This window comes from Sylvia atricapilla, chromosome 1 (assembly GCF_009819655.1).
Source record: "Sylvia atricapilla isolate bSylAtr1 chromosome 1, bSylAtr1.pri, whole genome shotgun sequence".
NCBI lineage: Eukaryota > Metazoa > Chordata > Aves > Passeriformes > Sylviidae > Sylvia > Sylvia atricapilla.
Genome location: NC_089140.1, coordinates 715,555 through 743,539, shown reverse-complemented (window position 1 = coordinate 743,539; position 27,985 = coordinate 715,555). Strand labels below are relative to the sequence as shown.

The following is a 27,985-nucleotide window of genomic DNA, read 5'->3' as shown; positions in this document are numbered from 1 at the left end:
TGGCCCTGCAGTGCTGACACACAATTTCCTGCAGTTCAAGGAGTAGGAGCCTTTGTTTTTTGGGAACAAGGGGAGCTGTGTTCTGCCAGCCCGCGGAAGGCAGAGGGCACAGTGACCACTTGGGTCACCCCTCCTGCCCCAGCACACACAAATGGCCCTTGTGTTCCTCAGCTCTGTGGCTGCAGCTCCTCGTTTTCCTCAGGAGAGGCCAGAGCCAGGCTGGGGATGTTCACCTGGACAGGGGAAATCCTCAGAGCCCCTTCCAGGAGAGCTGCAGAGGGGCTGGGCACTGCCTTCCTGTACATCCCAGCAGTTCTTGTGGGCTCCTGTTCCCAAGAGTAACTTCAAAAGGCTGGAACATGAAGAAGTGCAGAATTGGTGATGGGTTTGTGTGTGCCAGCCTGAAGGTTGGAGATGAGTCTCTTCAGGTGCATTTTTTTCAGCTTGGTGGCAGGAATTAAACTGAACACAGAGATGCAAAGCAGGGAGGGATAACTGGTGATACTTCTCTGTTTCCAGTTCACAGCTGTGGATATCATAATGCCTGTGTGTGCACTTTGCTGTATTTTTTCCATGTGAACATTATTCCAACGTCACTTTCCCTCCCAAATCCCGGGGCTGGAAGGGGTTTGCTGGGATTAGCAGGGTTTGCTGAGGACATGAACGAGCTGCAGGACCCTCTGGGAGGGATCAGGAGCAGCCCTGAAGTATACATCAGAGATTATGTAAAACCCTAATCTCCATAGGGGAGGCTGGGTGGAGTCAGTGCCAGCACTAAATTCCCTTGCGTCATTTATCTTTGTGCTGCTCAGGGGTGTCATTAACTCCAGATCTGGGGCAGGCCAGGAGGCAATGTCACACCGTGGCTACCCTCACTGGCCATTATTTTGTACATTTTTGGTTTGAGGTGCTGATAAAAAAACCCCGTGAAATGTAACCTCCACCAGCTTTAGATGATCCCGCGTTCTATCTGCCCTGGTTGGGAGGGTGGGTTAGAACCATGTGAGAGTTGAAGCACTAAACCAACATTGCTGGTGCTGTGCAGAGCTGTGTGCTGAGGTGTGTCTGTGTCTCCCTGGCCGTGGTTGCAGGTGCAGAGGTGCTCAGGCATGGCTGAGCTGGAGCACAACCTGAGCCTGGCCGACGCTCTGACGGAGCCGCCGCACGACGTGGAGGAGGAGGTGAAGAGGGACTTCATTGCCACCCTGGAGGCTGAGAAGTTTGAGGACGTGGTTGGAGAGACAGTAGACAAGACAGACTATGTGCCACTGCTGGATGATGAGGACGAGGCCAAGCCTGGCAGCCAGGAGCCCAAAAGCAAAGGGCACGTGGACGGAATTCCCGTGGAACGTAAGTGGTGTCCCCCCCTCCCAGTGTCCCCAAAACTGCCACTGGAACATCAGGGAACTGCTGTGCTCACTGTGACACTGCTGGGACAGCACTGGGCCTCAGCCTCAGCCATTTCTTTCAAAAGCCAACACTGAGATCAAAGCCTGCCTGTTGCTGCTTTTTGCCCTTTGGTTTTTCAGCCTGTGGAACAGCCTGTCCCTGCTGGCCTTTCCATTGATGTTTGGGTGCTTTTGGGCCTCTCAGACAAAGCACTCCCCACGTTTTGTGGCTGCCATGCTCCACAAACAGTGTCCCAAACCAGCAGAGCTGAGGTCAGCAGGTGGGAATCTTCATCATGTCTCTGGGGGCTTCACTCCTAAATGTTTAACAGCTAAATCCCATGGTTCTGATCCAAGGTTTGATTTATTGGGGTTTCTTTTGGATATGCTGCTTGTGTTCATGGTACCAAGACATGCTGTGGTCTGTGCTGCTGCTGAGCACTTTCCAGCCCAGCTGATGTTTAGAGTCATGGAATCATTAAGGTTGGAAAAGATCTTTGAGGTCATCAAACCCAGCACTGCCAAGGCCACCACTGCCCCATGTCCCCAAGTGCCACATCCACAGAGATTTAAATCCCTCCAACAGTGGGGACTCCTGCCCTGGGCAGCTGGGCCAGGGCTGCAGAGCCCTTTCCAGGAGGAATATTCCCAAATATCCACCCTGAGCCTCCCCTGGCCCAGCCTGAGGCTGTTCCCTCTCCTCCTGTCCCTGTGCCCTGGGAGCAGATCCCAAATCCCCCCGGCTGTCCCCTCCTGGCAGAGCCACCAGGTCCCCCCTGAGCTCCTTTTCTCCAGGCTCAGCCCCTTCCCAGCTCCCTCAGCCCCTCCTGGGGCTCCAGCTCCTTTCCCAGGTTTGTTCCCTTCTCTGGACATGCTCCAGCAGCTCAGGGTCTGTCCTGGGCCTGAGGATCCCAGAACTGCCCCAGGAGTTTGAGGTGGAACATCACCAATAGATTCATGTTAAGAGCTTTATCAAAAGTTCCTCAGGAAAAGGAGAGTTTGAAACAGATGCTTCTCAATATGAAAAGGAAAGAGTGAGATTTGGGGCTCATCCAGTGGGTTTCTTTCCCAGTGGGCAATTTAAATTATTGCTCCCTTGCTGATTTTATTTGTTTGGTGGCCTTGATCTGTGCTGTGCAGAAGAGGAGAACCTTTGGGAACTTTTTTTTTTTTTTTTTACTTAATCCTGCTGCTCCTCAGTGGTGAGGAAGGTGGGATGTGATTCCTCAGAATAAACAGAACCTCCAGGACCACAGCAGGGGGAATTCTGGTCTGTTTAAAGCATCTCTTTGCTTTGTTCAGGTGCCTTGTAATACAGAAAATGTAACTTGGACTTTTCCGTGCTGACACATATTAAATGGCCCCAAAGGAGCAGGAAGGATGGGAACAGGCAAAGAGATTCTTCTAAACCTTGGGACTTTGGGCACTTCAGATGTGCATCATTGATTTCATCCATATTTTAGCACTGCAGAAGCAGAGAAACACGAGGACTTGTTAACACCTTGTACGTGATTTGAGGAGATTTTAAAGCAGTCCTTTGCTGTAGAAGCTGCAGATCCTAAACCACCTCAGCAGCAGGATTTCTCAGTGCTCAAATCATTGCACACTCTTGGTTTAAAACACAGATCCCTGCAGTGTGCCCTCCCAGCTGTGTCTCCTGGACATTTCACATACCTGCAGGATCTGGGGCTGGGGGTGAGGAGGTGTTTTGGGTTTGCTCAGTAATTAAAACTCTGTGAGAGAAAGGCTGGTCCTGTGGGCAGAGCTCAGGCAGAAATACTGGTGTGGGGGGAAGAAGGAGACTCTCAGGAGGAATTTCTCCATGGAAGAGGTGGTTAAACCATCAGCAGGGGCTGCCCAGGGAGGTTTGGAGTGCCCATCCCTGGAGTGTCCCAGGAATTCCTGGAGGTGGCACTCAGAGCTCTGGGCTGGGCACAAGGTGGGGGTTGGCCTCTGTGGGCTGGGAATGCTTTTCCAGCCTCAGTAATTCCAGGATTCTGGGATCTCCTGGCTTTTCCCAGCCCCTGCTGTGCCCTCTCTGCACACCCCAGCGAGGAGCTGCTTGGGCAGAACTCCTCTCCCTCCCACGTGCCAAGGGCTGGGGGATGCACTTCCTTATTCCTGCTTTGGAGATTGGCTTTTCCCTTTTTTGGGAGAGCTGGAGAGCAGTCAGATTATCCAAATCCTTGGCAAGATGCAGAAGAGACCCTCCATGAAGAGATGGAGAAGTTGCCCTGAGTGGAGCTGTTCAGCTCTGCCCCTTGGAGCAGCAGGGAAGGATAAAACCTGAAACAGGCTCAGTTCCCCCAGACCAGGCTTAGCTTTGCTCCTGGAATGTCTTCATTTCTCTTCCCTGTTTTTCCCTGAGGTGCTGAGGATACCTGTTTCTTGCAGGAAATTCATTTAATATTTGTAATGATTTAAAAAGAGTAAAGCTGAATGAGCTTCATTTATTGAGGCTCCAGAATAAATGAGATTTACAGGGTCCTGAGGGGGTCTTAGTGTTATAGTTCCATGTTTGAGTGCAACACCAAGTTTTTGGGGAGCAGCAGCAGGAGTTGCACATCCCTGGCTCCAGTCAGCCTGGTTTTCCTGAGGGAGAGCAGCAGCCTGCAGAGCTCAGGCTTTTCAGCCTCCACTTCTTCATTTATTCATGTTAAAAGGCCCAAATTTGTTCTGACATCACGGTCTGTGCTCCTGAGATTCTCTTTCCCCAGTCAGAAGAGGTTTCATCCTCCATCCTGTCAGCCTTTAGCTGCTCCAGCTCTGCTCCAAGGTTTTTTTTCACTGTTTTTTTTCCTAAAACCAGGAGCCAGCATGGGGCTGGGTGGGCACAGAGGGCTGGAGAGGAGCAGGGACATGTGATGAGCAGTGGTTTGGGCACCCACAGATCTGCCCTAAAAGAAAGCTTGAATAATGGTTAACTTAGAAAATACCAGGGAGAAATGGGTTTATTCCTCCTCCCACCTGGCTGCACGTGGTGATTTGGTAAATTCTGGGCTGATAACCCTCTGCTGACCTTGTGGGCCTTACAGAACAGCAAGGGGTGGCCAGGGCAGTGGGCTGCCTGCTTGCAGAGGGATTTCCTTAGCAATTCCAAGGCTCTCAGGATCCTCTGGAGCTTCCAGGCAGAGTCCTGGAGGCTGCTGCAGCACTTTGATCCAGCTGCTCCTGTGGTGGGGTGAAGGAAGGGAATGGAGGTGGGAGCACATTCCAAAGGAAAGGAAAGCCCTGGGGTGTTGCAGCAGAACTCCTGGGGAGTGTTCTGGTTGTAGTGAGGACCAGAATTGTCTCTGCAGTGATGGATTGTGTTCCTGGGGGGGAATTGTGAACACAGAAAGGGCTAAAGGGCCGTGCTCAGTCCTGTGTTTGCATTCTGGCACTGCTCACAAACCCCTTGGGGAGTTTTAACCTTGAATGCAGGTTTTTTGGGGAGGATGGAGTTACTTTTCCTCCATGGTGGCTGGGACAGTGTTTGGAATGGGGAGGGAGAGTGCTGTTGATAACACTTGGGTGGTTTGGATCTTGGACTCTGTGATTTCCCAGGCTCAGTGAGGGGTCAGGAAGGTGGGGCCATGGCCAGGAGAGCTGATCCCAGCTGGCCAGAGGGACATCCCAGGTACAGAACATCCTGCCCAGGGTGACCTGGGCACAGTTGGAGCTGCCAGACCCTGCTGGGGGATGTGCCCAGTGCAGCTGACCCAGGGCATTGGGCAGCACTGCTTCCTCGGGGGGTTTAGTCATTGAATCATGGAATTTCTCAGGTTGGAAAAGCCCTGAGACACCATCGAGTCCAACTTCCCCAGGGCCATGGCTGTGTCCCCAAGTGCCACATGCACAGGGGTGTTAAATCCCTCCAGGGATGGGGACTGCACCACTGCCCTGGGCAGCTGGGCCAGGGCTGGACAGTCTTTTTGGGGAAGGGATTTCCCAATATCCACCCTGAGCCTCTCCTGAGGCTGTTCCCTGTCCTCCTGTCCCTGTCCCCTGGGAGCAGATCCCAAATCTCCCCCGGCTGTCCCCTCCTGGCAGAGCCACCAGGTCCCCCCTGAGCTCCTTTCCTCCAGGCTCAGCAATTCCCCTCTCTTTTTTTTTTCATTATTATAACGCTATTATTTGATTTCCTTTTATTTATTAATTAAATTTTGATTTATTTTAATAATTCCTTTATTGAGCTGTCCTTGAGCCCCCAGGGGTTTATTCCCACATCCCCACGGGCAGTGAGTGGGTGGCTCCATGGGATTAAACCTGGCAGGAGTTTGGGATGGGTTAAACTCCACGGCAGGAGTTTGGGTTGGGTTTAACTGAACCCATCCCACGGGGACCAGAGGTGTCACCACGAGGTGGCTCTGCTGGCACTGCTCCTCTCCCTGCCCGCAGCTCCAGAGCTGAAACCCGAGGCCAAACCACTTTTCCTTTGGCTTCTCCCTCCTTTCCCACCCGAGGAATAAGTGCCTTTCTTGTGGCAGGAGCTTGCTTTAGCCAAAGGGAGTTTAGACACTTGGTCACGTAGAAAAATGGGGATGGCGAATGTTCCTCAGAGTTTCAGAGGGATCACAGATAAATCAGCAGATGATGAGCTTTGCATTTTTGTCTCAGATGAGACATTAAATCTTTTCCCTCTCCAAGTCTGTCCAGCCCCATTCTTGCCCCACAGTTGTTACATCACAGAATCCCAGATTGGGCTGGGCTGGAAGGGTCCTGAAATCTCATCTCATCCCACCCCCTGCCATGGCAGGGACACCTCCCACTGTCCCAGGGTGCTCCAAACCCAATGTCCAGCCTGGCCTTGGGCACTGCCAGGGATCCAGGGGCACCACAACTGCTCTGGGAATTCCAGCCCAGCCTCTCCCACCCTCCCAGGCAGGAATTTATAATTCCCAGTCTCCCACCCAGCCCTGCCCTGGGCACTGGGATCCATTCCCTGTGTCCTGTCCCTCCATCCCTTGTCCCCAGTCCCTCTCCTGGAGCCTCTTCAGGCCCTGGCAGGGCTCTGAGCTCTCCCTGGAGCTTCTCCTCTCCAAGGGAACATTCCCAGCTCTCCCAGCCTCCTTCAGCTCTGGGGCAGCTCCTCTGGATGTCTCCAGCAGCTCCAGGTCCTGCTGCTATTGGATCCAGGCTGGAGCAGCTCTGCAGGTGATTTTGAGGCAGAATATTTAAATTAATGAATGGAAAGAGATTAAACTCCTGGTTTAAGAGTCAGCAGCTGGTTCAGATTCTGTCCATCAGCGTTCTGCTCACGTTTTCCTCTCAAATATCAGCATTTGACAACGTGTCCTAAGACCTGTCCTAAGACCTGCACGACGTGACCCAGCAGCTGCCCCAGAGCCCTGTGTGCCCCCAGATGTGCCACCCCTGCTCTGGAGCAGGCTGCAGGTGCCCTGGTGGGGACGTGCTGGCCGTGGTGGTGTCCCCTGTCCCCTGCCTGGTCCCTCTGGGATTAGGGCTGGCACTGCCCATTTGCTCCAGATTATCGGTTTAGCCTTAAATTTGTTTATATAAAAACAATCCTTTGATCCACGAGGCAGATGCAAATACTGTCTTGTGATTCTGATGAGGATTAGGTCGTTACAACATCTTGACATGGTTTTGGCTTTATGCAATTTGGAAGATGAGGGGAGGAGGAGCCCTGGCCCTGGGCAGGTTGCTGGGTGTTCTCACACTGGGGCTTCAGCAAAGCAAACTCACATTGATTTGCTCCAAAAGCACTGACCTTCAGAGACTTAAAAATAACAACCACTCGTGCTGGCTGGGGTTGGTGTGATTTGACCTGATTTTTCTGGAAGTTTGTCTTCCCAAAGAGCTGAACCTGTTGAGGGAACCATTTTAGCTGCTCTCCATCCTTCCCAAGGAGAGCTGTGGCATTTCTGATCCTTCTGCTCCTGTGGGAACTCACTCTGGAGGGGTTCAGCCACTCTTGTGGGCAGGTTGAGTCCTGGTTTAATGCATCCATAATGGTGGTGACATCAGAGTCACTGAGGCTGGAAAAGCCCTTTGGGATCAGCAAATCCACGCTGTGCCCAATCCCCACCCTGTCCCCAGCCCAGAGCTCTGAGTGTCACCTCCAGGAGTTCCTGGGACACTGCAGGGATGGGGATCCAAACCTCCCTGGGCCTGAGCTCCCTTTCCATGGGGAAATTCCTGCTGATGCCCATAAAATCAGGACCAGGCTCTGAAACATCCCAGCAGCTCCATTGCAAGGTGTAAAGAGCAGCTCTGAGAGAAATGAAAGCAGGGTGTGATGATGGAGGGAATCCATCCTTGGGGCTGTCCTCTGCAGGGCCAGGAGCTGGACTTGGATGATTCTTCTGCCTTCTTTCCCACTCAGGAGATTCCATGATTCTACAGGGCTTAAAAAAGTGGGTGACTCTTACCCCTGGGCTGAGCTGCCTGGGTTCAGCTGGAGCTGCTGCATGGAACCCCTCAGGATCTCCCTGCAGTCCCTGTTCCTCCTCGTGGGCCTTTGGGCAGCAGTGGCTCAGTGTTGTACAAACCACCCTGACCCTGGTTCCTGCCTCTCTGAGCTGCTCAGGGCATCCAGGGGCTGCCAGACCCTGCTTCAGACCATTCCCAGTGCCAGGAGCCCCCAGCCCCAGCCTGGCACAGGGAGCTGGGCACTGAGGAGCAGCTCCAGGGGTCCCTGGGGTATTCCCAGCTCCTCCAGGAGGAGGTAGGGATGTGTTTTTTGCTATAAACTGGAATTTTTGTTAAATACCAGGATGAGCCACTGATGTAGCTGGAAAGGTTTTTCCTTGTGCTTTGCTGAGGGCTGGATTCAGGCCTGAAGTGCTGTGTCTGGTAATGTGACTCTGGTATAAAATGGGCTCAGGAGGAGACCAGCAGCAGCTCCAGGTGACTGAGTGTGTGTCCCTTCAGGAGAAACCTTTATTTTTTATAAAATGAGCATTTCCTCATTGAGTGCCCAGGGAGGAGCTGCTGTCAGAGCTGGTGGTGCTTGTTCTGCTTCACTAAAACTGTTCAGGGTCAGAAAGTCACAGAATCCAGACTGGTTTGGGGTGGGGGAACCTTAAGGATCACCCAGTTCCACGTCCTGCCATGGCAGGGACACTTCCCACCATCCCAGGCTGCTCCAAGCCCCAGTGTCCAGCCTGGCCTTGGCACTGCCAGGGATCCAGGGGCACCACAGCTGCTCTGGGCACCCTGTGCCAGCCCTGCCCACCCTCATTGTATAAAATTTCTTCTTTCATCTTATGTAAATGGATCCTCCTGCAGCTACAGACCGTCCCCCCTTGTCCACTGCTGCCAGGTTTCCCTAGTTCAGTGTGTAAATCCTGGTGCTGGGTACAATTTTAGCTGTCAATGTCAGAGCAAGATGGACTCAATCTCACAGTGATCAGGATTTTCTGTGCTGGTTTTTGGAGTTGATGATCTTCCACCCTCCTGTAGATCTCCCCTGATCCCTGCTTTAGCCATGTGTGGTGTTTCAGGAGGAATTTCCCCATGGAAAGGGGGCTCAGGCCCAGGGAGGTTTGGATCCCCATCCCTGGAGTGTCCCAGGAACTCCTGGAGGTGACACTCAGAGCTCTGGGCTGGGGACAGGGTGGGGACTGGGCACAGGGTGGATTTGCTGATCCCAAAGGGCTTTTCCAGCCTCAGTGATCCTGGCATTCTGTGAGTTTGCTCTCAAGGCTGGAATTGATCATTTCTTTTGGCAGTTTGAGGGTCACCACCAAGTGACAAGGTGGGCATCAACCAAAGCTTGGCCTCAGTCTTGGAGCTCTTTTCCAACCTCAGCGATTCTGCAGTTTCACAGTGTTGTGTTTAAGACCTTGATTAAGATGAATTCTATCTGGTTTTAACCCTTGCATTGATTTCTTGCAGATTCTTCAGCCTCTGGGCCGATGGTGGTGGAGAATGGTGACCACGGGCTGCAGGGTCACGGCACAGGTACGTCCAGGGCACACAGCACTGCCCTCTTTGTTCCTGAGCAGCAGAGCTGCCCCAGGGCCAAATCCATCTGCTCTGGGCACCTCACTCCTCCCAGGGGGCTGGTTTATGAGCTTTCAAAGAATTTACAACAAAATAGAGCTTTGTTTTCTTTGGAGTTCAAACGGCTTCTTTGGGTAAAACCTGGTTCTGGAGATGTGCTGTTCTTCGTCCACGGTCAGTGCTGGGAAGGCAGCTGATAAAAATGGCTTTGTAGAGAGTCCATGGTGTCCACAGGTGAACTGTCCCCTGTCCTGTGACTTGCCCTGTTCCCTGGGACCCACAGTGGTGTTTTCCCACGTCCTCATCCTTAGGAGCAGTGTTTATTCACTGCCATGACCCAGCTGTGTCCTCCCCGTCCATGGACATGTCCCCATACCTGCTCCAGCAGTGGCACAGGTGACACTGAGCCTTTGGAGCCTTTCTCCATTGCATCAGGGTAGTTTGGACTGCCAGAAGCTTGTGATGGACCTGCCTCAATATTTCAGATTTGTGCAGAACCTGGAAAAGAGCTGACCTTTCCAATCAGGCTGAAGTGCTGAGGTCTTCTCATAGTCACAGTTAACAGTGATCACTGCTTCTTCCCTTCCCCTGGAGCCTTTCTGACTGGGAGTTGGGGTTCCTACCAAACCCCAGCCCATTGTGACCTCTCTTTTCTCAGGGATGGAATATTCCAGAGTCACTTGTCATCCTGGTGTGGGGAAGGACTTCATTTGGTCCCCCTTGTGATGATCCCCAGGTCATTGTTGAGATTGTCTGGGTGCTCCCAGTGTTGTCCCTCCTAATCCAGAGGGGCAGCCCCGAATTAAAAACCAGTTCAGGAAATAATGAGGAGCATTTGGGACATGGGGATGAATTAAAACACCTCTTTAGGACTTTAGAGTTTGGTTTAGTGTGAGTGAGTTTCATATCCTTAGTGAATAGTGAGTAGAAAAATTGATTTTTTGCTTCATTTGCCATTGGAAATCCACTCAACAGGAAGCTGTGCATCTTTTATAATTCAGTATAAACTGAAATTAAGAACACTTCTGAACCTTGCTGAGGATATTTCCTCCCTCTTCTTTAATACCCATAACCAAAGGAGCTAGAAATGCCATCAGATTTATGGTGTGAATAATTAAAGGCATCAGGATTTTTTGTATTGAACTTCTGGCTTGTATTTAAAAAATTCTTTGTTGTTTGCCTCACTTCTTGCTTTGTGGAGATTTAACTCTTCACACTAAACATTAACAACTTTGATCAAAGATACTTTTATGTGTCTGGAGCTTTTTAATTTATTAATACCTTCCCCTCTTTGTGGGGTAGAGTTGGGTGGTGTTTTGTTTTTTTTTTTTTCCTCTTGTTCAAACCTGTCTAAAAGTGACATCAAAGTGGCAGAGCAGCGTGTCAGGATGAGGAGCCGTGGCCATCAAGTTAATTAGCTTTGCCAGGGTAACAGAAGATTGCCATGACACAGTTCTCCATGGCCTCTTTCCTTCCCCACCCCCTTTCTTGTGGAATATTTGCAGTATCCGTTTTTCTCCGTGGCAGAGGAGGGAGAAATGCTGAATTTCCAGCTGGCACTGGATGGTCTCAGAGCTGGTGCTCTGTGGGATTGCACCAAGGGATGGTTTTGAGCACTGCCTGGTCCCACACTGAAGAGGTGCTGCTGCCTAAAGCCTGCATCCCTGGCTCCAAACCACCTCCAGCGTTGGGGTTTTGTTCTCAGCAGGATCCCTGTGCCCGAGAGCTGAAATGATGCTTAGGGATGTGCAGTGGGAGCCCAGAGCAGGGAAATGGAGCAGCCAGGACACCACTGAGGAGGGTGATGCTCAGACAAACCATCTGAGCTTTTCCAACCTCAGTGATTCTTCAGTTTTTTGCTACAAAAAACCCCCAGTGTTAAAAGCTACAGGGAGAGCTTTAAAAAGCAGAGCTGATTCTCAAACAGACTCCGAGGAAAAAGGAGTAAATCCCAAGGTGGCTCTGCCTGGGCTGGAGCTCAGGAAACAGCTGCTGGATGGTTTTTCTTCACTCATCACATAAAACAAGGTGCTGATTGACCTGCTTTAATGCCATCTGCAGCCACATGGGGTGTGCCTGCAGGGGCTGGCATCAGTGAGGCCGCAGCTCCTGGCACTTTGGCAGCAGTGGCCTGTCCCACACAGCCTCAGTGCAGCACATGGCAGGGACCCAAACCCCTCCAGAGAGTGCAGAACTGGTTTCATTTGGTGGGGCTGTGCTCAGGGCAGGGTTTGGGGCGCTGGCAGCTCCTGTGAAGGGCTCAGTCCTTGGCAGCACTGAGCCTGATGCGCCTGTTGCTGTCTGGTCCTTGGGAGGTTTGTTTTTGGGAATCTCAGAGCTCTGGCTTTGGGTGCTGGGCACATCCCCTGCGAGGAAGGCTCGCTGCTAATCCTCTTCTTCCTTAAAAGGAGAAATGGAGAGGCTTGGAGCAGCATTCCTGGGGATGCACAGCCCTGGGAGGCAGCTGGGGACCAGGGAATTCCGTGGTGCTTTGGAATCCCTGCAGGGAGGAGGTGCTGGGGGAGAGGCAGCTCACTGCTCACCTCCGCCAGGAAAAAAGGTTTAGGGAGGGCTTGGTCAAGCCAACAGCACGTTCAGAACCAAAAATTAGTGCTTGGTTTTCAATTTGCAACTCTTCATTGCAGGATATTTGCCTAGAGTTCAAAGGAAATCTATGTTTAAAAATAAAGCCCAGCCAAATTTCTGGAAAGAAATCCATCAGGGTGGTTGATGTGGATGCCTCTTGCCCAAGATGCTGTTCATGCTCTTGCTGGCAGGTGAGAAGTTCCCTAGGGAATATCCCTGCTGGATGCTCACAGTTCCCTAGCTGGGCCTTCCCTCCAGGCTGGGAATTCTGTCAGCCACCCCTGGCTCCCAGAAATATTTGGATTTCAGAGCAAACTGTGCTCGTGAGCAGCCTCCTGAGGTGCTGCCTCTCCTGTGCCTGGCCCTGCTGGTGACCTGGGGACAGCTCCTGAGGCACCTGGGAGAGCAGAGCTGGTGTGTGTGTGTCTGGAACCTGGCTTTTGGCAAATCTCCTGGCTGCCCTAATGAAGTGTTGGTGTTGTGCTGCCTCCATGGTGATGTTTACTAATGACCTGCGCTTTCTTGCCCCTTTCCCCATCCCCTTTCCCTCTCCTACTTCTTCTCCTCTCTTCTATTTTCTCCTCCTAGAAGCCTAGACTGTCTCCTAACACTGGGGCTGCCACTGACACGAGGCCAGTGTCCTTTTCTACCTGCCATTACACTTCTAAAACCTGCAGCATTTTACAGAGCTCTTGCTTTACCTCCTTGGACTTGGCTGTAGAAGAACCAAAGGGTGGCTCCATCCTGCTCCTCCTCCCCGTGCTCTGCAGTGCTTGTTGAAACCTTCCTCTCTCTCTGTGTAAGCACAAAAGTGCACCCTGGGTTGGAACTGCACCGTGCCACTGGGTTGGAAATCACCACCACAGCTCCATTATTTTTATTTTTTTTTTTCGTTTGATCACCTTTAAATTTAATTTCTCTCCGTTTTCGTGGTGCTCCGTAGGAGAAAGGTTTGGAATTGCCAGTGGTGCTTCCATAGGGGATGGGGCCACCATGACTGCAGCTCCCTTCCCCTGCTCCCCACACTCAGCACAGCCTTTGGGAGTGCCTGCCTTGATCCTTGCTGCTGTGAAACCCTCTCACATGAGGTCCTCATCTGTACCAGGGTCCTTTTCTTCCCAATGGGTGGCTTCAGAGCATTTCAGCACCTTGTAGATTTGAGGAACAGATGGAGAAACCCAAGTTTCCTGAGGTGTCTGAGGGGTGGATTGGGGGGTCCAAGCACTTGACATAATTAGGAGTATGAAGGCAAAGAGCCAGCCCCAAATTCCTGCCTTAGGGAGTGGCTTTGCTGTCATACTCCTTGCCAAAAACCTTAGAAGTAAGAAAGGAAATTGCCTTTTTTTTTTTTTTTTTAAACTCTGCACCTCTGGCTTCCTGTGGGGAATGACAGCCTTGGGTGGGATTGTACCTGCCCCTGCTAAAAGTGAGGGAAACAAAAGGACTGAGTTGTGAGATTTTAAGAATCCTGACAATTGCCAGCGACACCCGAAGGAGCAGGTTGAGGTTTAACCTAAAGCAGAGCTCCAGGAGCATGTCCAGTGGGATTCCCACTGGCTCCACAGAGGTGCAAAGCTTTCCAAAGACAAAAGGGCTCCTTTTTTCCATCAGCAGATGAAACAAAACATGAAAGGAGGAGATAATAAGAGAGAGACGATGCAGTGTTTTACCTGAGGCAGGCTCAGCCTGGGCTTTGGGAGGTGAGGGACTCTTTTGGGGGAGGAGAATGCTGTTGTGCAGCTCAGGGATTGATGGCAGGGATTCAGTTAAACCCAAATGCAGCCTGAACTGGCCAAAAGGAGCCCACCAAGAGCTTCACTTGCCTAAAAATGGCTTTTCCCTGTTGTGAGGGCAGTGAGTGGTACCCAGAGCAGCCCTGCTCCCTGCTGCTCTGAGGATTTATAGGATATAAAAATGGGATTTCCCATCTGGAGTGAGCCTCCAGAGGGGTCCTTTGGGCATCTCCCCAGCCTTGCTGTGTTGTTTGCTCCCCAGGGAGACCTCACATGCTCCCGGTGGCAGTGCCAGTGCTGAGTCACAGCCTGGTGTCAGCAGGACCTGGCACTTTCCTCCCCACTTCGGTGCCAATTCACCCCTTTGTGCCCCACTCGTTAGGAGCTGATGTCCTTGTGCTGCCAGTTCCCAGCAGGTGACCCTGGTGGCTTCTCCTCCCAGGTGCACACTTGTTCCTGGGCAAACTCCGTGTCCTGGAGGCTCCCAGCTCCCCAAACTGGGCTCCTCCTTCCCAGCCCCCTGCAGTCCCCAGCATCAGGCAGCTTGGGGAAGACCTCTGAGATCAGGTCCAACCTGTGGATCCTTCATGGTGGGTTTCCTTTTGAGTTTTTGGTGTCTGTGGCCATAAAAGGAGATTCTTAGGTTCTTGGCTTTCTTTTTGGAGACCTTTTCATAGCTATTTTTTTTAAAAAAAATGTGATTTTTGAAGCAAGGCAGCATCACTTTAACTCGGCTCCTCAATTGTTCTTTCTCACCTTTTGCCTTAAAGTGGGCTTAACTCTTGTGCCCTAGAAACAGAGAATAAATCAACACTGAGAGGTATTTTCAGATTGAATTATAGAAGTTTCAGGTTACCTGATGATGAGGTTTTGCCCACTCCCAGGGACGCTCTCCTTTACTGAAAGGCAGCAATGCTCTAAAGCCCTGGCTGGAGGGACTTGTGGCCAAAGTGAGGTGGGCAGAGCAGTTTGGGAGCCCAGTCAGTGGGGTGGGGCTGGGTGGGCTCAGCAGAGCAGGGACATGGATCATCCATCCCATGGCACCCCGTAGTGTCACCCCTGTGTGTCCCTGTTGGTGTGAAGTGCCAGCTCTGGGCTCTGAGCTGGGTGTTCTCCAGGACTGCCCCAAGCCCTGGGTGAGAGGTGCAGGATCCAGGAGGGATGTAGGGAACAGGGGGGGGTCTGTGCAGAGTGTTGGATCTTTTATCCCTCCTGGAAAACCTTCTGTCCCAGGGGAGGGCTCAGTGTGGGCTGTGTGTGTCCTTGTGCAGCCCCACGAGCAGGGAGCCCCAGGGCTGTTCCTGTGTCACATTTCTGCTCTCCCTGCTCTCCTGCAGCCCTTGGAGGTGATGCTGGACCTTTGCTGTGCTCTAACACCCCTGTCTGTTGTCACCCCCCCATGCTGAATTATTCATTCCAACGCTGTGTATGATGTGAAGCTGTAACTGCTGTGGAATAAATCTCCCTAATAAACGTCTCAAACTAACCCCTCCCGAGTTGTTCTGTGGTGAGACTCTCTGGGCTGCTGCTGCCAGGGCAGGGAATGTGCTGGGTCAGCTGCTCTGCTGCAAGGGGGAAATGGCTGGAACTGGAATCTTTGCTGTCTGCACAGAGGTTGGAAACTTGTCCCTCCGAGACAAGGATGTTGTGCAAAGCGACTCTGTGCCACACATCCTTGTCCCCAAGGTGGAGAGGCAGGGGTTTGCTGGATGGAGCACTGGGTGCGTGAGGAAGGGGCTGGAGGGTCACACTCAGCTGTGCTCACTGCTTTGGGGTCCCAGAGCAGTGACAGGAGGTGCTCAGGGTGGCACCAGCCTCGCTGTGGGTGCCAGGGGCACTGGGACACCCTGGGCACTCTGCTGGTGACACTGAGCCCTGGGTGCTGTCACAGGGAGGGGATGGGACATCCACAGGGCCCTGACCTGGGACAGAGTTAAAGGGATAAAGGAGGGATTTATTAAAAGCCTTCCAAGGATGCACCTTGGGCAGTACAAGAGCCTGGCTGTGGCTCCACTCAAGGTGGACCATGGTCATGAGTTTTCACACTTTTACAAGTTTTGGTCCATTTACATCTTGGGGTTAATTGTCCAATTACAGCTTCAGGTGATGAAGTCCCATCCTCCTGGTTTGCTCTCCTCAGTTCTCTGTTGTTTGTACTGTTTGGGCCTGGAGCTGCAATGGTGTCCTTGGTTCTGGGGCTGGAAAAGGATTGTTTTGTCTGACTAAACTGGGAGAACTTGCTAACACTTTCTATGGAGTTCAGAGTTTTATACCAGTGCAGGACAGAATCTGGAAAATACAAAAGCTAAAACATCAGGTCAGGCTGGAGAGGTGGGACTGTGCCAACCTCTGCAGGTTCTGCCCCTGGGCTGGGACAACCCCAAGCACAGATCCAGGCTGGAATGAAGGGATGCAGAGCCCTGAGGAGGGTGATTTGTAGGAGAAAAGCATAAAAAAACCCCAACTCAACCCCAACAAAACCATCCCAAGATCTGTTTATTCCGTGTAGCATTTTGTAAATAGGACACCCAGAGGTGTGCTCTTCCTCTCGGAGCTTTTCTGCAGGCTTTGCTCTTTTATCTGCCTGTGTATGTCCCTCTTGGTGCAGGTTTTTTATTTACAGAGCCTTTTCTCCTTGCTGGGCTTCAGGCAGAGCTTTGGAGGCTCCTCAGAGGGGGATCCAGCCATGCTCCCTGCCGGGGAGTTCACGTTTCCTGTGCCTCCAGTCTAAAAACAGCAGCCAAGTGAATAATTCAGCAGCTTGGCTGAGCTCCTCCGTGACTCAGAGGGTTTGTGTGAGTCTCCCTGGGCTTTGGGGTGGTGGTTTTGGGGGGCAGGTGATGTGACAGAGCCGGGGAGGTCTCTGTCCCTGGCCCTGGGGAGGACAGAGCCCTTCCAGGGAATGTGGAGCTGCCCCAGCTCCTGGAGGGGGAGTGTTGGGATGAGGTTTTGTTGGTTTTTTTTAATCTTTTCTGCAGGTCCTGATGTGCTTTCAGATGAGGACTTTGTGGTTTCCTACAGCCCAGGAGCTGAGCAGCTGCACAATCCCAGCTCCTGAGCTGCTCCTGAGCCCTTCAAAGAGAACAGAGACATTTCCCAGGGGTTGAAGGGCTGATAAACCCTGGGAAGAGCAGACAGTGCCCAGAGCAGTTGTGGTTCCTCTGTCCCCCTGGCAGTGCCAAGGCCAGGCTGGACAGGGCTGGCAGCACCTGGGACAGTGGGAGATGTCCCTGCCATGCCAGGGGGTGGCACTGGGTGGTCCTTGAGGTCTCTTCCCATGCCATGAATCCCTGATCCCTCATTTCTGTTACCTGAAGGACGTGCTCAGGGAGCTTTTGTGCTGGCCCCAGCCCTGCTGCTGTCGCAGCAGCCGCTGGAGAAAAGTGCTGCAGGGAATTCTCCCTGTCCCCAGGGACAGCAGGGACCTGCCCTGCAGCTCCTGCCAGGCTGAGGGTGGGGGAATGGGGAGGTGGGGTGGCCACCTTGGGGCACCTGGGACAGTGGGAGGTGTCCCTGCCCCTGGCAGGGCTGGAGCAGGGTGAGCTGAACATAATTCCCAACCCAAACCATCCTGGAGTTCTGTGGTGTGGAGAAACAGAGCTCTGGGATGAGGGATGGAGATGCTGGGAGTTAGGGGGCAGGTTTTTCAGGAGGCAGGTTTTTCAGGGGCAGGTTTTTCAGGATAAAGGTTTTTCAGGAGGCAGGTTTTTCAGGAGGCAGGTTTTTCAGGGGCAGGTTTTTCAGGGGCAGGTTTTTCAGGATGAAGGTTTTTCAGGATGAAGGTTTTTCAGGGGCAGGTTTTTCAGGATAAAGGTTTTTCAGGGGCAGGTTTTTCAGGATAAAGTTTTTTCAGAAGGCAGGTTTTTCAGGGGCCGGTTTTTCAGAATGCAGGTTTTTCAGGATGCAGGTTTTTCAGGGGCAGGTTTTTCAGGATAAAGGTTTTTCAGGATAAAGGTTTTTCAGGGGGTAGGTTTTTCAGAGGCAGGTTTTTCAGGATAAAGGTTTTTCAGGATAAAGGTTTTTCAGGAGGCAGGTTTTTCAGGGGCAGGTTTTTCAGGGGCAGGTTTTTCAGGAGGCAGGTTTTTCAGGGGCAGGTTTTTCAGGGGCAGGTTTTTCAGAGGCAGATTTTCAGGATGCAGGTTTTTCAGGGGACTGGTTTTTCAGGGACAGATTTTTCAAGATGCAGGTTTTTCAGGGGCAGGTTTTTCAGGAGGCAGGTTTTTCAAGATGCAGGTTTTTCAGGGGCAGGTTTTTCAGGATAAAGGTTTTTCAAGATGCAGGTTTTTCAGGAGGCAGGTTTTTCAGGGGCAGGTTTTTCAGGATAAAGTTTTTTCAGGGACAGGTTTTTCAGGAGGCAGGTTTTTCAGGGGCAGGTTTTTCAGGAGGCAGGTTTTTCAGGATAAAAGGTTTTTCAGGATCCAGGTTTTTCAGGGGCAGGTTTTTCAGGAGGCAGGTTTTTCAGAGGCAGGTTTTTCAGGGGGCAGATATTTCAGGATGAAGGTTTTCAGGAGGCAGGTTTTTCAGGATGCAGATTTTTCAGGATAAATGTTTTTCAGGATGCAGATTTTCAGGGTGCAGGTTTTTCAGGATGAAGGTTTTTCAGGATGAAGGTTTTTCAGGAATCAGGTTTTTCAGGGGCAGGTTTTTCAGGAGGCAGGTTTTTCAGGATAAAGGGTTTTCAGGATGCAGGTTTTTCAAGATGCAGGTTTTTCAGGGGCAGGTTTTTCAGGGGCAGGTTTTTCAGGGTGCAGGTTTTTCAGGATGAAGGTTTTTCAGGAATCAGGTTTTTCAGGAGGCTGGTTTTTCAGGATGCAGGTTTTTCAGAGGCAGGTTTTTCAGGAATCAGGTTTTTCAGGAGGCATGTTTTTCAGGGGCAGGTTTTTCAGGAGGCAGGTTTTTCAGGATGCAGGTTTTTCAGAGGCAGGTTTTTCAGGGGGCAGGTTTTGGGGATTTTTGACTCTCTGCTGTCCCAGTGTCACCATGTGTCCCCAAGGCTGCCCCACAGCACAGACACTGAGTGTTGGAGCTGCTGGGAATGCACTGGGAGCTCCTCTGGTGGCTGTAAGGAAAAGCAGAGCCCTTTTCTGTGTCCAAAATGCTGTTTTCACACCGAGTCTCTCTCAGATGGTGCTTCCTTGGCTTTTGCTTTTCTTTTTCTGCCCGACTCTTTTCTTTTTTTTTGTGTTTGAGACTTTGTTTCAGAGGTGGGATGTCCCCGCCTTGGCTCATGGAATAGGAAATTAAAAGGATTATAATGAAGTCATACATATGTCGAGAAGTCTATTAAAAGCTTAACAGGGAGGCTTAGGGAGCTTTAAAAACTGGCAATACAAACCCTCTCTGTTTTGCAGCGTGCTCAGGAGTTGTTCTAGCAAGGATCTGACAGCTGAGTGAATGAATGCAGGTTTTGGTCCTCCAAGGCTTGAATTGCCTGAGCAAGTAGCTGGGACTTAAAATATTCCAGCCAGGAACTTTGGAGCTTGTACCTTGCTTTTGATGTGTTATTAGTGCATTTAAATCACCTTGTCTGGGGAGGTGCTGCAGAACTGGGCAGGTTGGGACCTCCTGCAAAATGTGAACTCTTCTCAGACCTGTGTTTCTGTGGATCTGGGATGTTTCTGGGCACATAATGACCCAGCCTTTTGAAACTCTTGGTGTTTCCAGGAGGTTTTGAGGCAGGTAGGACAGAGGCAGGATGAGGATTGCTGACCCTCACTGCTCCTCCCCCAGAGCCCTGCTGTTATCCTGCACTTACAGGACCCAATTTGCCTTGAATTTGTCTCTCTGGAACTTAACTGCAGCTTAAAAAAAACCATACTTTTCTCCCCCTCGTTCTTCAGTGCCTGAAACAACCTGGTGTTTATTCCCTTGCTTATTCCAGTAGCCCTTTGCAATGATCATTCAGATTAAATGTAGGGGATTCCAGTGAGAGGCTTGTGAAAGGAAAATAACCAGCTTTTACTTTTGTGTAAAAGACACAAAAATTAAGCTTAGTCTAAACATTTTATCATCACCTTTTTGCTGGGTGAGGCTCATGGTTGGGTTCACAGCAGCCCCCTAAGGAAGGTGGGGTTGTGCTCCTCTCCCTTTTCCACTTCCCCACCTTTTATTCCTCCTCTGGAGCCGGGGTTCTGCCTGTAAGCAGGGATTGGGGTGGGGGTTTGATCCTGCTTACAAAAGCTTGGGGAAGAGTGCTGTGCTGGGCTGGCAGAGTGGCTTTGGGAGGTCGTGTGACACAGGCTAAATCTGAACCCTGGGATAGGAAACTTCCCTAATCCTGCCTCTGCTCGTGGCTCCCTCGAAGGCCTGAGCTCTTTAATCTTCTTCCAGTTCAGTCCCATCACTGCAAATAGGGTAAGGCTGATTATATTGTGCATTTTATCTTTTCTAGCTGCACCCCAGCTGTTGTTATCCAGCGTTCTGGTTTCGGGGTGGGTTTGCTCCAGGGGTAATCTTGGATTAATGGGACCTTTTTTTTTATTGGAAAAAGGAAATGTTATAGTTAAGGAATGTATTGGATATTGGGAAGCTGCTCCAGGAGCTCTTTGGTGCTTGGGGCTGAGAGCAGATCTACCCCTGGGAGCAGCTTTGGAATGTGCAGAGGGAAACTGTGAAATGCTGAGCAAAGCTGTGATGCCTCCTCCTTAACCCCACAGAACTGCTCTCCCTGGAGAGAGGGCTGGGCAAATTCACCCCAGTGCTGCATGAGCAGGACTGAGCTATAAATGACATGTATCCTCAGCAGTAACCTCCCCTTTTGGCTGCTGTTTTGGTGCAGTTTCTGCAGCCAGTTTCCAGCTCTGACCCGTGAAACACCCAGTGTGGAGTTGGTGTGTCTGAAACGCTCTGGCTCTTGGCAAGTGTGGCATAAAACCTCCCTGAATTCCTGCTGAGTGTCAGGGCAGGAAAGCCGTGCTGCTTTCTGGAGTGACAGAACTGAAATGACCTGTGAGAGATGCTGAGGATCCTCGTCCCCTCCCAGCCCAGGGAGCTGTGCCTGGTCCCTTGGGAGCCCTCCCCTCTCCTGGCTGCAGCCCCTGCCCTTGGCAGTGGTGGGAGATGCTCTGTGGGGTGGTTTTGCTGACTAAGTGCTGCTGGTTTTCCTTTCATGGCTAAAAACTCACCTCAGAAGGGCAGAGCTGCTCCTCCCTGCTGCAGCAGCTGAGGTGGGGTTGGGGTTTCTGTGTGCTGGAGGCTTTTCCCATAAACCTGTCCCTTCATTTTGGCAGCAGTGGGAGGCAAGAACAGCTCCCTCCTGGAGGTGAGCAGGCAGGATCCCTGTTTCTCTTGGCATTAATCAATTCCTGCTAAATAGTGCAGGATTAACAGCTCCCTTGGGAACAGCTCTGGAACTTCAGGGCACTGGCTGTTTGTGTGGACAATTGGTGCTGGAGGCACCTCTGGAATTAGAAGTGACTTTGCAAGGCACAGAAGTGACAGGAGACTGCAGGACATGGGCAAAACACAGTTCACCACCCCCCAAAAAAATATCTGGGAGGGATGTTTGATTTAGTCCTGTCATATAACTTAGGATGCTGTTTAACCTTCTTCCTCTCAGTGAGGGCACACTGCATCTGGCTGAATCCTGGGATTGCTGAGGTCGGAAAAGAGCTCCAAAGTCTTTGAGTCCAAGCTGTCCCCAGTTCCCAGATTGTCCCCAGCCCAAAGGACTGAGTGCCACATCCAAGGTGTTCCAGGGATGGGCACTCCAAACCTCCCTGGGCAGCCCCTGCCAAGGTCTGAGCACCTTTTCCACGGGGAAATTCCTGCTGGTGTCCACTGTGACCTCCCCTGGGCCAGCCTGGGGCTGTTCCCTCTCCTCCTGTCCCTGTTCCTGGGAGCAGATCCCAAATCCCCCCTGGCTGTCCCCTCCTGGCAGGGAGCTGTGGAGCTGTGGAGGTTTGATGTGTCTCAAAGAGAAGATTTGTCTCTTCTCCTGCGGCTCTCTGTGCCAAGTTCAACCTGCTCAGGGTCGGGAGGTGGCATTTGGGGACCCTGGTGGGTCCCCTCCAGCTCAGCACAGTCTGTGACTCTGTCAAGTTGTGCTTCCCACACCCTCAATTTGGCTTCCTGAAAAACCAGACTGTGGCCAAACTCACTGTTCTTCCTGAACTCCTGGGGACTCAGCAGTGACTTGGATTTCAGGGGCTTGGGAGTTCCCTCAGAGGTGACCAAAGGACTGAAAAACAACATTTTTTGTTGTTTTTAACCTGGGGTCCTTTTTAACCCGTGCAGGTGAAAGCTTACCATGCTGGGTGGGAAACTGGGATCTCATGGGGAGTTAGTGGGAAGGCTGGGAGCACAACTCACCTTCCCTAAGCCATTCCAATTGTCACTCCCCAAGGTGGCAGTGGGAGCAGCAGGAGCAGGGATGTGGCAGTGTTTGCCAGCACAGCACTCAGGCTCAGCTCTGTCCCACTCCTGCCCATGGCTTTTGGCACAGGAGGAGGGATGAAGGGCTCTGCCTCTTGATAGGATTCCACCAATTCTGCCTTAATTAGGGCCCAATTTTGTGCTTTTGTGCTTCCAAATCTTCCCATCCCAGTGCTGGGCTGGGGAGTGGGAATCTGCCAAGAGGAATGATAAAATGGGAATATCCTGGGTTGGAAGGGAAATCCAGGGATCATCAAACTCCAGGGGGGTTCTGATCACTGGGCAGCAGCATCTGATCTGTTCCTCCAGCCCATTCAGGTAACAGAAATTGGGCTGCTCACTTAGTCCTCAGATGTGCAGGCAGATTATTTTCTCCTGAGAAAAGAGACTTTTAGCTCCATTTCATCGGAGCTTTTTTTGATTTCTAGGATTAAGAATGAAAACATTAAGCAGGGATTGTTTTGGAGCTCTGATCTTCACACTTAAATAACTGGTTATGTTCCTCCAGGAAGAGAATTCCCCCTTTTGACATTGCCTTGCCACTTGTCACTTAGCCAACTCTTTATTTACCTTGGTGTCATTTCCTTGTGTCTCCACTTTCCCTAACATTTCCCCTGGCTACAGATAAAAATACTTTTGCTTTCAGCTTTGTCAAGCCTTCCCTGCTTTGCCTGGAAAATCTGTGATGTTCCATCTCCTCCATTCACACTCTCCTGTTGGCCAGTGATGCAAACAGCTCGTTCAAAATGTCACTCCTGGGCAGTTCTGCAAGATTTTAGGGGCTCCAGGTCTCAATCTTTCAATCAAAATTATTGATTCTGCTTTAAAAATAGAAAGAAAAATCTGCTATTTTGTGTGTATCACTGAAGTTTCAGGTGCTTTTGTGCAGTTCTGTATTCCCAGATCAAAGAGATCTCTAAAGACAATCTCAGATTCAATAGGAATGGGAACCTGATAATCCTGGAAAGATGCAAATCAGAATTTTGTCATCTGCCCCACTTTGTAGCTGAGAGTTGAGGAAGGTGAGATTTACCTGGCCAGACTTCCAGCTAAAACCACATAAATCTAAATCTAAATCTAATCTAAATGAGCTGATGAGTGGTTTCAACTGGCACTTGGTGTTTCTTGGGGTGATTTTAGAATTGCTGCTCACAGGGATTGATCAGATTTTCACCTTCTCAGTCCTGTGCTACTTTACTGTCCCAGGGGGGTCTCCAGTCCTGCTAAAATCAGGGTTCAGCATTAAAATTCAATGAATTGAAGGCAACTGGAGCAAGAGCAGGTTGAGCTGTGCCTGAAGGGCTCCAGGAGAGCTGGAGAGGGGCTGGGGACAAGGGATAGAGGGACACAGGGAATGGCTCCCACTGGCCAGGTGGGATTTTGGGCAGGAATTCCTGCCTGGGAGGGTGGGCAGGGGCTGGGCTGCAATTCCCAGAGGAGCTGTGGCTGTCCCTGGCAGTGTCCCAGGCCAGGCTGGACGGGGTTTGGGGCACACTGGGACAGTGGGAGGTGTCCCTGCCCCGGTGGCACTGGGTGATCCTCAAGGTCCCCGCACACCCAAACCCATTCAGGGATTCTCTTCGCAGTGCTCATCTTTTTGGGGGTGAATTCCAGTTCCCAGCCATATCTGGAGGGTGGGAATTGAGGATTTGGGAGTGACCCCACTATCCCCAGACCCTTCCTTGCAGCATCCCTGTCCTGCCGGTGTCGGTGGCACTTTCTGCTCCGTGTTGGCTTTGAAGGTGACACCGTGTGAGCTGTGCTGTGACACCGTGTGAGCTGTGCTGTGCTGTCCCCCAGCCTGGGGACTGTCTGGGCTGCCTGAGCCCTGCAGGATGAGCAGTGCTGAGGCTGCCCAGGATGGGAGCAGCTCCAGAGTCTCGGGAACGTCGGCTCGTGTCACCGTCAAAGCGCGGCGCAGCCCCCGCTGTCAGCTCCATGTAGGTGAGACAGCTCAGCACCACAGCACCAAACCAGGCTCTAATTCCTGGGTTTATCCCTCCATCCCATGTCTGTGCTGCTTGGCTGGCAGCTCCCACAGAGACAGCCCTGCTCCCGTAGAACCAGCATCCCTCAGATGGCAGGGTGAAGCTCTCAGGGCTGGTCCCCGGGAAGGAATGCGCTTCCTTTCCTAGATTTGCAGAGGAAAATAAAATCGGCAGGGTTTGTTTCAAAACATCAGCAAGTCCTTAGTGAGGAATTAAAGAATTCCTAGAAAACTGGCTGCCTCTCTGCAGGGCTGTAAATTAGAATGATTTCAAAAGAGCACAAGACAGCGTGTCATCTTCCTCGTTCTCCAGCAGAAGCTGCCTGAATAAACAGTAATAGAATTGTAGATTCTTCTGGTATTATGTAAATGGCTTCATGCTTTGATGTCCCTCGTGTCATTAGTTTGACACTAGCTGGAATTAATGGCCATAAAACTCTTTATTACAAACGTGGCAGAGAGATTTCTCCTGACTGCTTCTGATTCCTCCTGTGAGCTCGCTGCCTCTGCGTGGGGAAAGCTGAAAGTAGGTCAGGGCAGTGTGTGTGTGTGAACAGGGGCTGCTGGAATCACAGCCACAAACAAACAGCCCTCCAGTGCTGAAGGGAAAAGTTGCTATTTTAAGCCCTTATTTCCATGATCACCATCTCATTCTGCACAAGCAGCACGTGGAGGGGGAGCTTTGTGGCCGTGCACTCGCAGATGGGATCCAGGAAGGAGGAGAAAAAAAAATACATCTGAGTGTCTCCAGAGAGATGTATGTGTGTGTTTCTATGTTTCAGGGGTGACAGTAAATACTGTCACTTCTCAATGGCTCCTCTCCATCTCGTGTGAGGCAGAGTGAAAGTGCCCAAATATGTAGGTCGAAAGAAATGCAGCATTTTGCATTTCGAGCGGCAATCAAATGCTGCAATTCCTGATACGGGGGGGTGGAACCTGTGGGGCAGAGTTACAGGGATGTTTTCCAGAGTTCCCACACTCCTTACATATTTATAACTCACTCCTGGTCCTCAGAGGGGCTTCCCTCAGTGACAGCTCTTGGGGACAAGTGTTGGCTCCCCACCTGAACTGAAGACTTGGGATGGTTTGAACCTGGTTAATCCTGGAGCTGTTGCCTGGTTTCCCTGGATGAGAAAAGGTGGGGAACAAGGAATATGAGAGAATTGGCTGTTTTGGGGCAATAAAAACATGAGCAGGAGGGAAAAAAGGGCAATAAATTTAAACTGATCTTGGCAGTCAGGGATGGCAGGAGTTAAACCTGTTGGGAAGGTGAAGTGCTGAAAAAAACTGATGGAGGGAAGTGATTTGTCTGGATAGGAAAGACATTCACAGAGCATTTCCAAGGAGGCTGTGTCAAATGCTTTTAAGAGTCTGGGGAAAAAAAGGAGGAAATTAATAAAAATGGAAGTGAGGACTTAGAGCTGGAGAGATTTAAGAACTCCTCAGATTGTGGTGCACAGTGATTTACAAGCAGTGAAGTGCAGGAGTCAAAAGAAGAGGAATTCCAGTTTCTTAGAGCTAAGAGAAGGCTGGAAGAAAACTCCTGAAGGGAGATGGAGGGGAAAGTGATGCACAGAAGGTTCAGCCCTTTGCCTGCTTTAGTTGTGGTTTTTAGCCTTTGGGAAGGATTAGAGCACTGGCTGCATCCAGACCAGGGCCAGGAGCCAGGGCAGCTCTGGGATGGGGATGGATGTTCTCAGGTGATGGAGAGGGCAGGCACCATCCTGGGCTAGGGGTGTGCAGCATTATTAATGGTTATTATTAATAACCTCTTTCATTCAGAGCTATCAGGACGAGTGATGCCACAAGCAGAAAGAAGCAGCTGGAGTGATAAAAGTGTGAGGAGGCAGCAGATGAGGTGTAGCTCCAGCGTGGGGCACTGAGGGTCTTTTCCTCATGTGTTTTATTTGCTGTAATTTGGAGAAGAGGCAGAGTTTTGTGCCTTGAATAACCCTTGACAAGTGCTTTTAGTGGATCAAGTGAGCTGATGTGTGGACCTTGCTCTTCTCCTTGGTCCTGTAAATACTGACTCTCAGAGGAGCACACTTGGAGCTCGTGATCCCCAGCAGAGACTGTGAGTGCTGCTTTCACTTATTTTTGTTTTCTTCACTGGCCCTGATTGAAAAAAAAAAAATAGGAGAAGGAGGAGATAAGGAGATATTTTGATATTTTCTTTCTGGAATTTTGCTGGCTTTTTCTTCCTCAGGTTTTTTTTTTTTTTGTTAATCTGCTCTGTGAGCCCTGGGTTTCCTGGGAGCAGGAGGCACTTTGCACGTCCCAGTCCTGTGTGCAGCCTGGCAGCAGCTGGTGTTTGGCTGCTCCTCTGTGTTTTTGGTGTCCTGAACCCTCTGTAGGTGCTGGCATCAGCCCAGGCTGCAGCTCAGGAGTCTCTGAGCTGTGTCTGGTTGTTTGGCTGCTCCTCTGTGTTTTTGGTGTCCTGAACCCTCTGTAGGTGCTGGCATCAGCCCAGGCTGCAGCTCAGGAGTCTCTGAGCTGTGTGTGGTACCAGCCCAGAATCCTGGCTGGGCTGGAGGGTGTTCCTGGGCCCCTGGCTAAGCAAGGGGAGGATCACAGAATCATGGAATGATGTGGGTGGGAAAGGAGTTTCCAGGGCTCCTGCCATGGCAGGGACACCTTCTACTGTCCCAGCTGTCCCCAGCCCTGTCCAGCCTGGCCCTGGGCACTGCCAGGGGTTGGAATGCACAACTTGTGCCAATCCTCTGAGCCCCAGGGGTGCACCAGCACCTGGGAGTGTCAGAGCACAGTGTCACCTCTCAGCTCCACTACAGCAGCTCCTGCTCAGCTTCCAAGTGGCTGCCTTTCTTGTCTGCCTCTGCTGTGTCCCTGGTGGGGTTGGCTCATCCCTCCCTGTCAGGGGGTTTCCTCACCCCAGCTTTAGGTGCTTTAAAGTCCTTGGCCCTCTAAAAAGCCCCGAGTCGCGTCCGTGTAAAAATCAGAGTCCTCAAGGTTTGTTTTCAGGTTTCTCGCGTTGTTTATTATTTGGTATCTCAGAATTTTCTCTGCTCCCAGCCAAGGTCTGGACAGCAGCTGGGACACGAGGTGACAGCCCACTGATGGGATGTCCCCTAACATTTATACAGATTATTACGTACTGGTTATTTACTATTTTGTGCCAATGCCCAGTGCCCACACCAGAAGTGACATTCTACTTTGGTCCAATCCACTCTAACTACTTTGTGCCATCACCGCCCCAGAAAATGGAGGACGAGGAAGAAGGAGAAGTACATAAGGTACCACCCAAATTCCACCCTCTTGTCCCCATTTACTTCTATTCTAAAAATTCTAAAACTATTAAATTCTACATCATCTACTGTGCTAGACTACAATTTTCACATCCTGGAAGTTTGTAATTACTTCTGCAATGTTGAAAGCTTTTCCCATGGATCAAAATCAAACCCGGTGTCTCCCTGGGCTCTGTGCCAAGGTCTCTGAGCCCTGGACTGTCTCCACACCCCCCTGTCCAGGGCTCAAACTCCTTTCCTCAGGTCCCAGGCCATCCAAGGGGATGTCCTGGACTCCAACACCTCCCCACCTTTTCCAGAGGCTCAGGAGGCGTCTGTGTCCCTGTCCTAGAGACTGCTTCCATTTCCCTGCAGGGAGGGAACTCCCAGACCTGCCTTGCAGTCCCCTCCAGGGTGGCAGTCCCTGTGTCCCTGTGTCCCTATGTCCCTGTGTCTCTGTGTCCCTGTTGGAGGGCTCTGAGCCCCGAGCTCAGCAGTGACCTTTGCTGGAGCAGTCCTTTGCTGGTTCTTCCACCCTGCAGTGTCCTGCACTCCTCCTGCCCCTGTCCCTGAAGTGGAGCACGGTCACAGTGCTCAGCCTGTGTCCCACTGAGCAGCTCAGCGTGGAGAGTTTCCACTGCAGCATTCCCTGGTTAAATTTGGTAACAGCCCTTTCAGGGGAAATCGCCTTTTCCCTGCTCCCAACCAGGGCTGACAGCTCTGAGG

General features: G+C 51.3%; 1 protein-coding gene across 5 annotated transcripts in view; it reads left to right on the top strand.

Moving 5' to 3' along the window:
* The window catches only part of MAP4 (microtubule associated protein 4), a 151,083-nt gene that overhangs the window by 46,569 nt on the left and 76,529 nt on the right, over positions 1-27,985 (top strand). For all 5 annotated transcript variants that reach the window (XM_066313195.1, XM_066313220.1, XM_066313212.1 and 2 more), the window contains exons 3-4: positions 1,092-1,350; positions 9,231-9,296. In XM_066313195.1, the coding sequence (XP_066169292.1) occupies positions 1,110-1,350; positions 9,231-9,296 (307 nt within the window). In that variant the 5' untranslated portion in view covers positions 1,092-1,109. The remainder of the gene's footprint in view (positions 1-1,091; positions 1,351-9,230; positions 9,297-27,985) is intronic.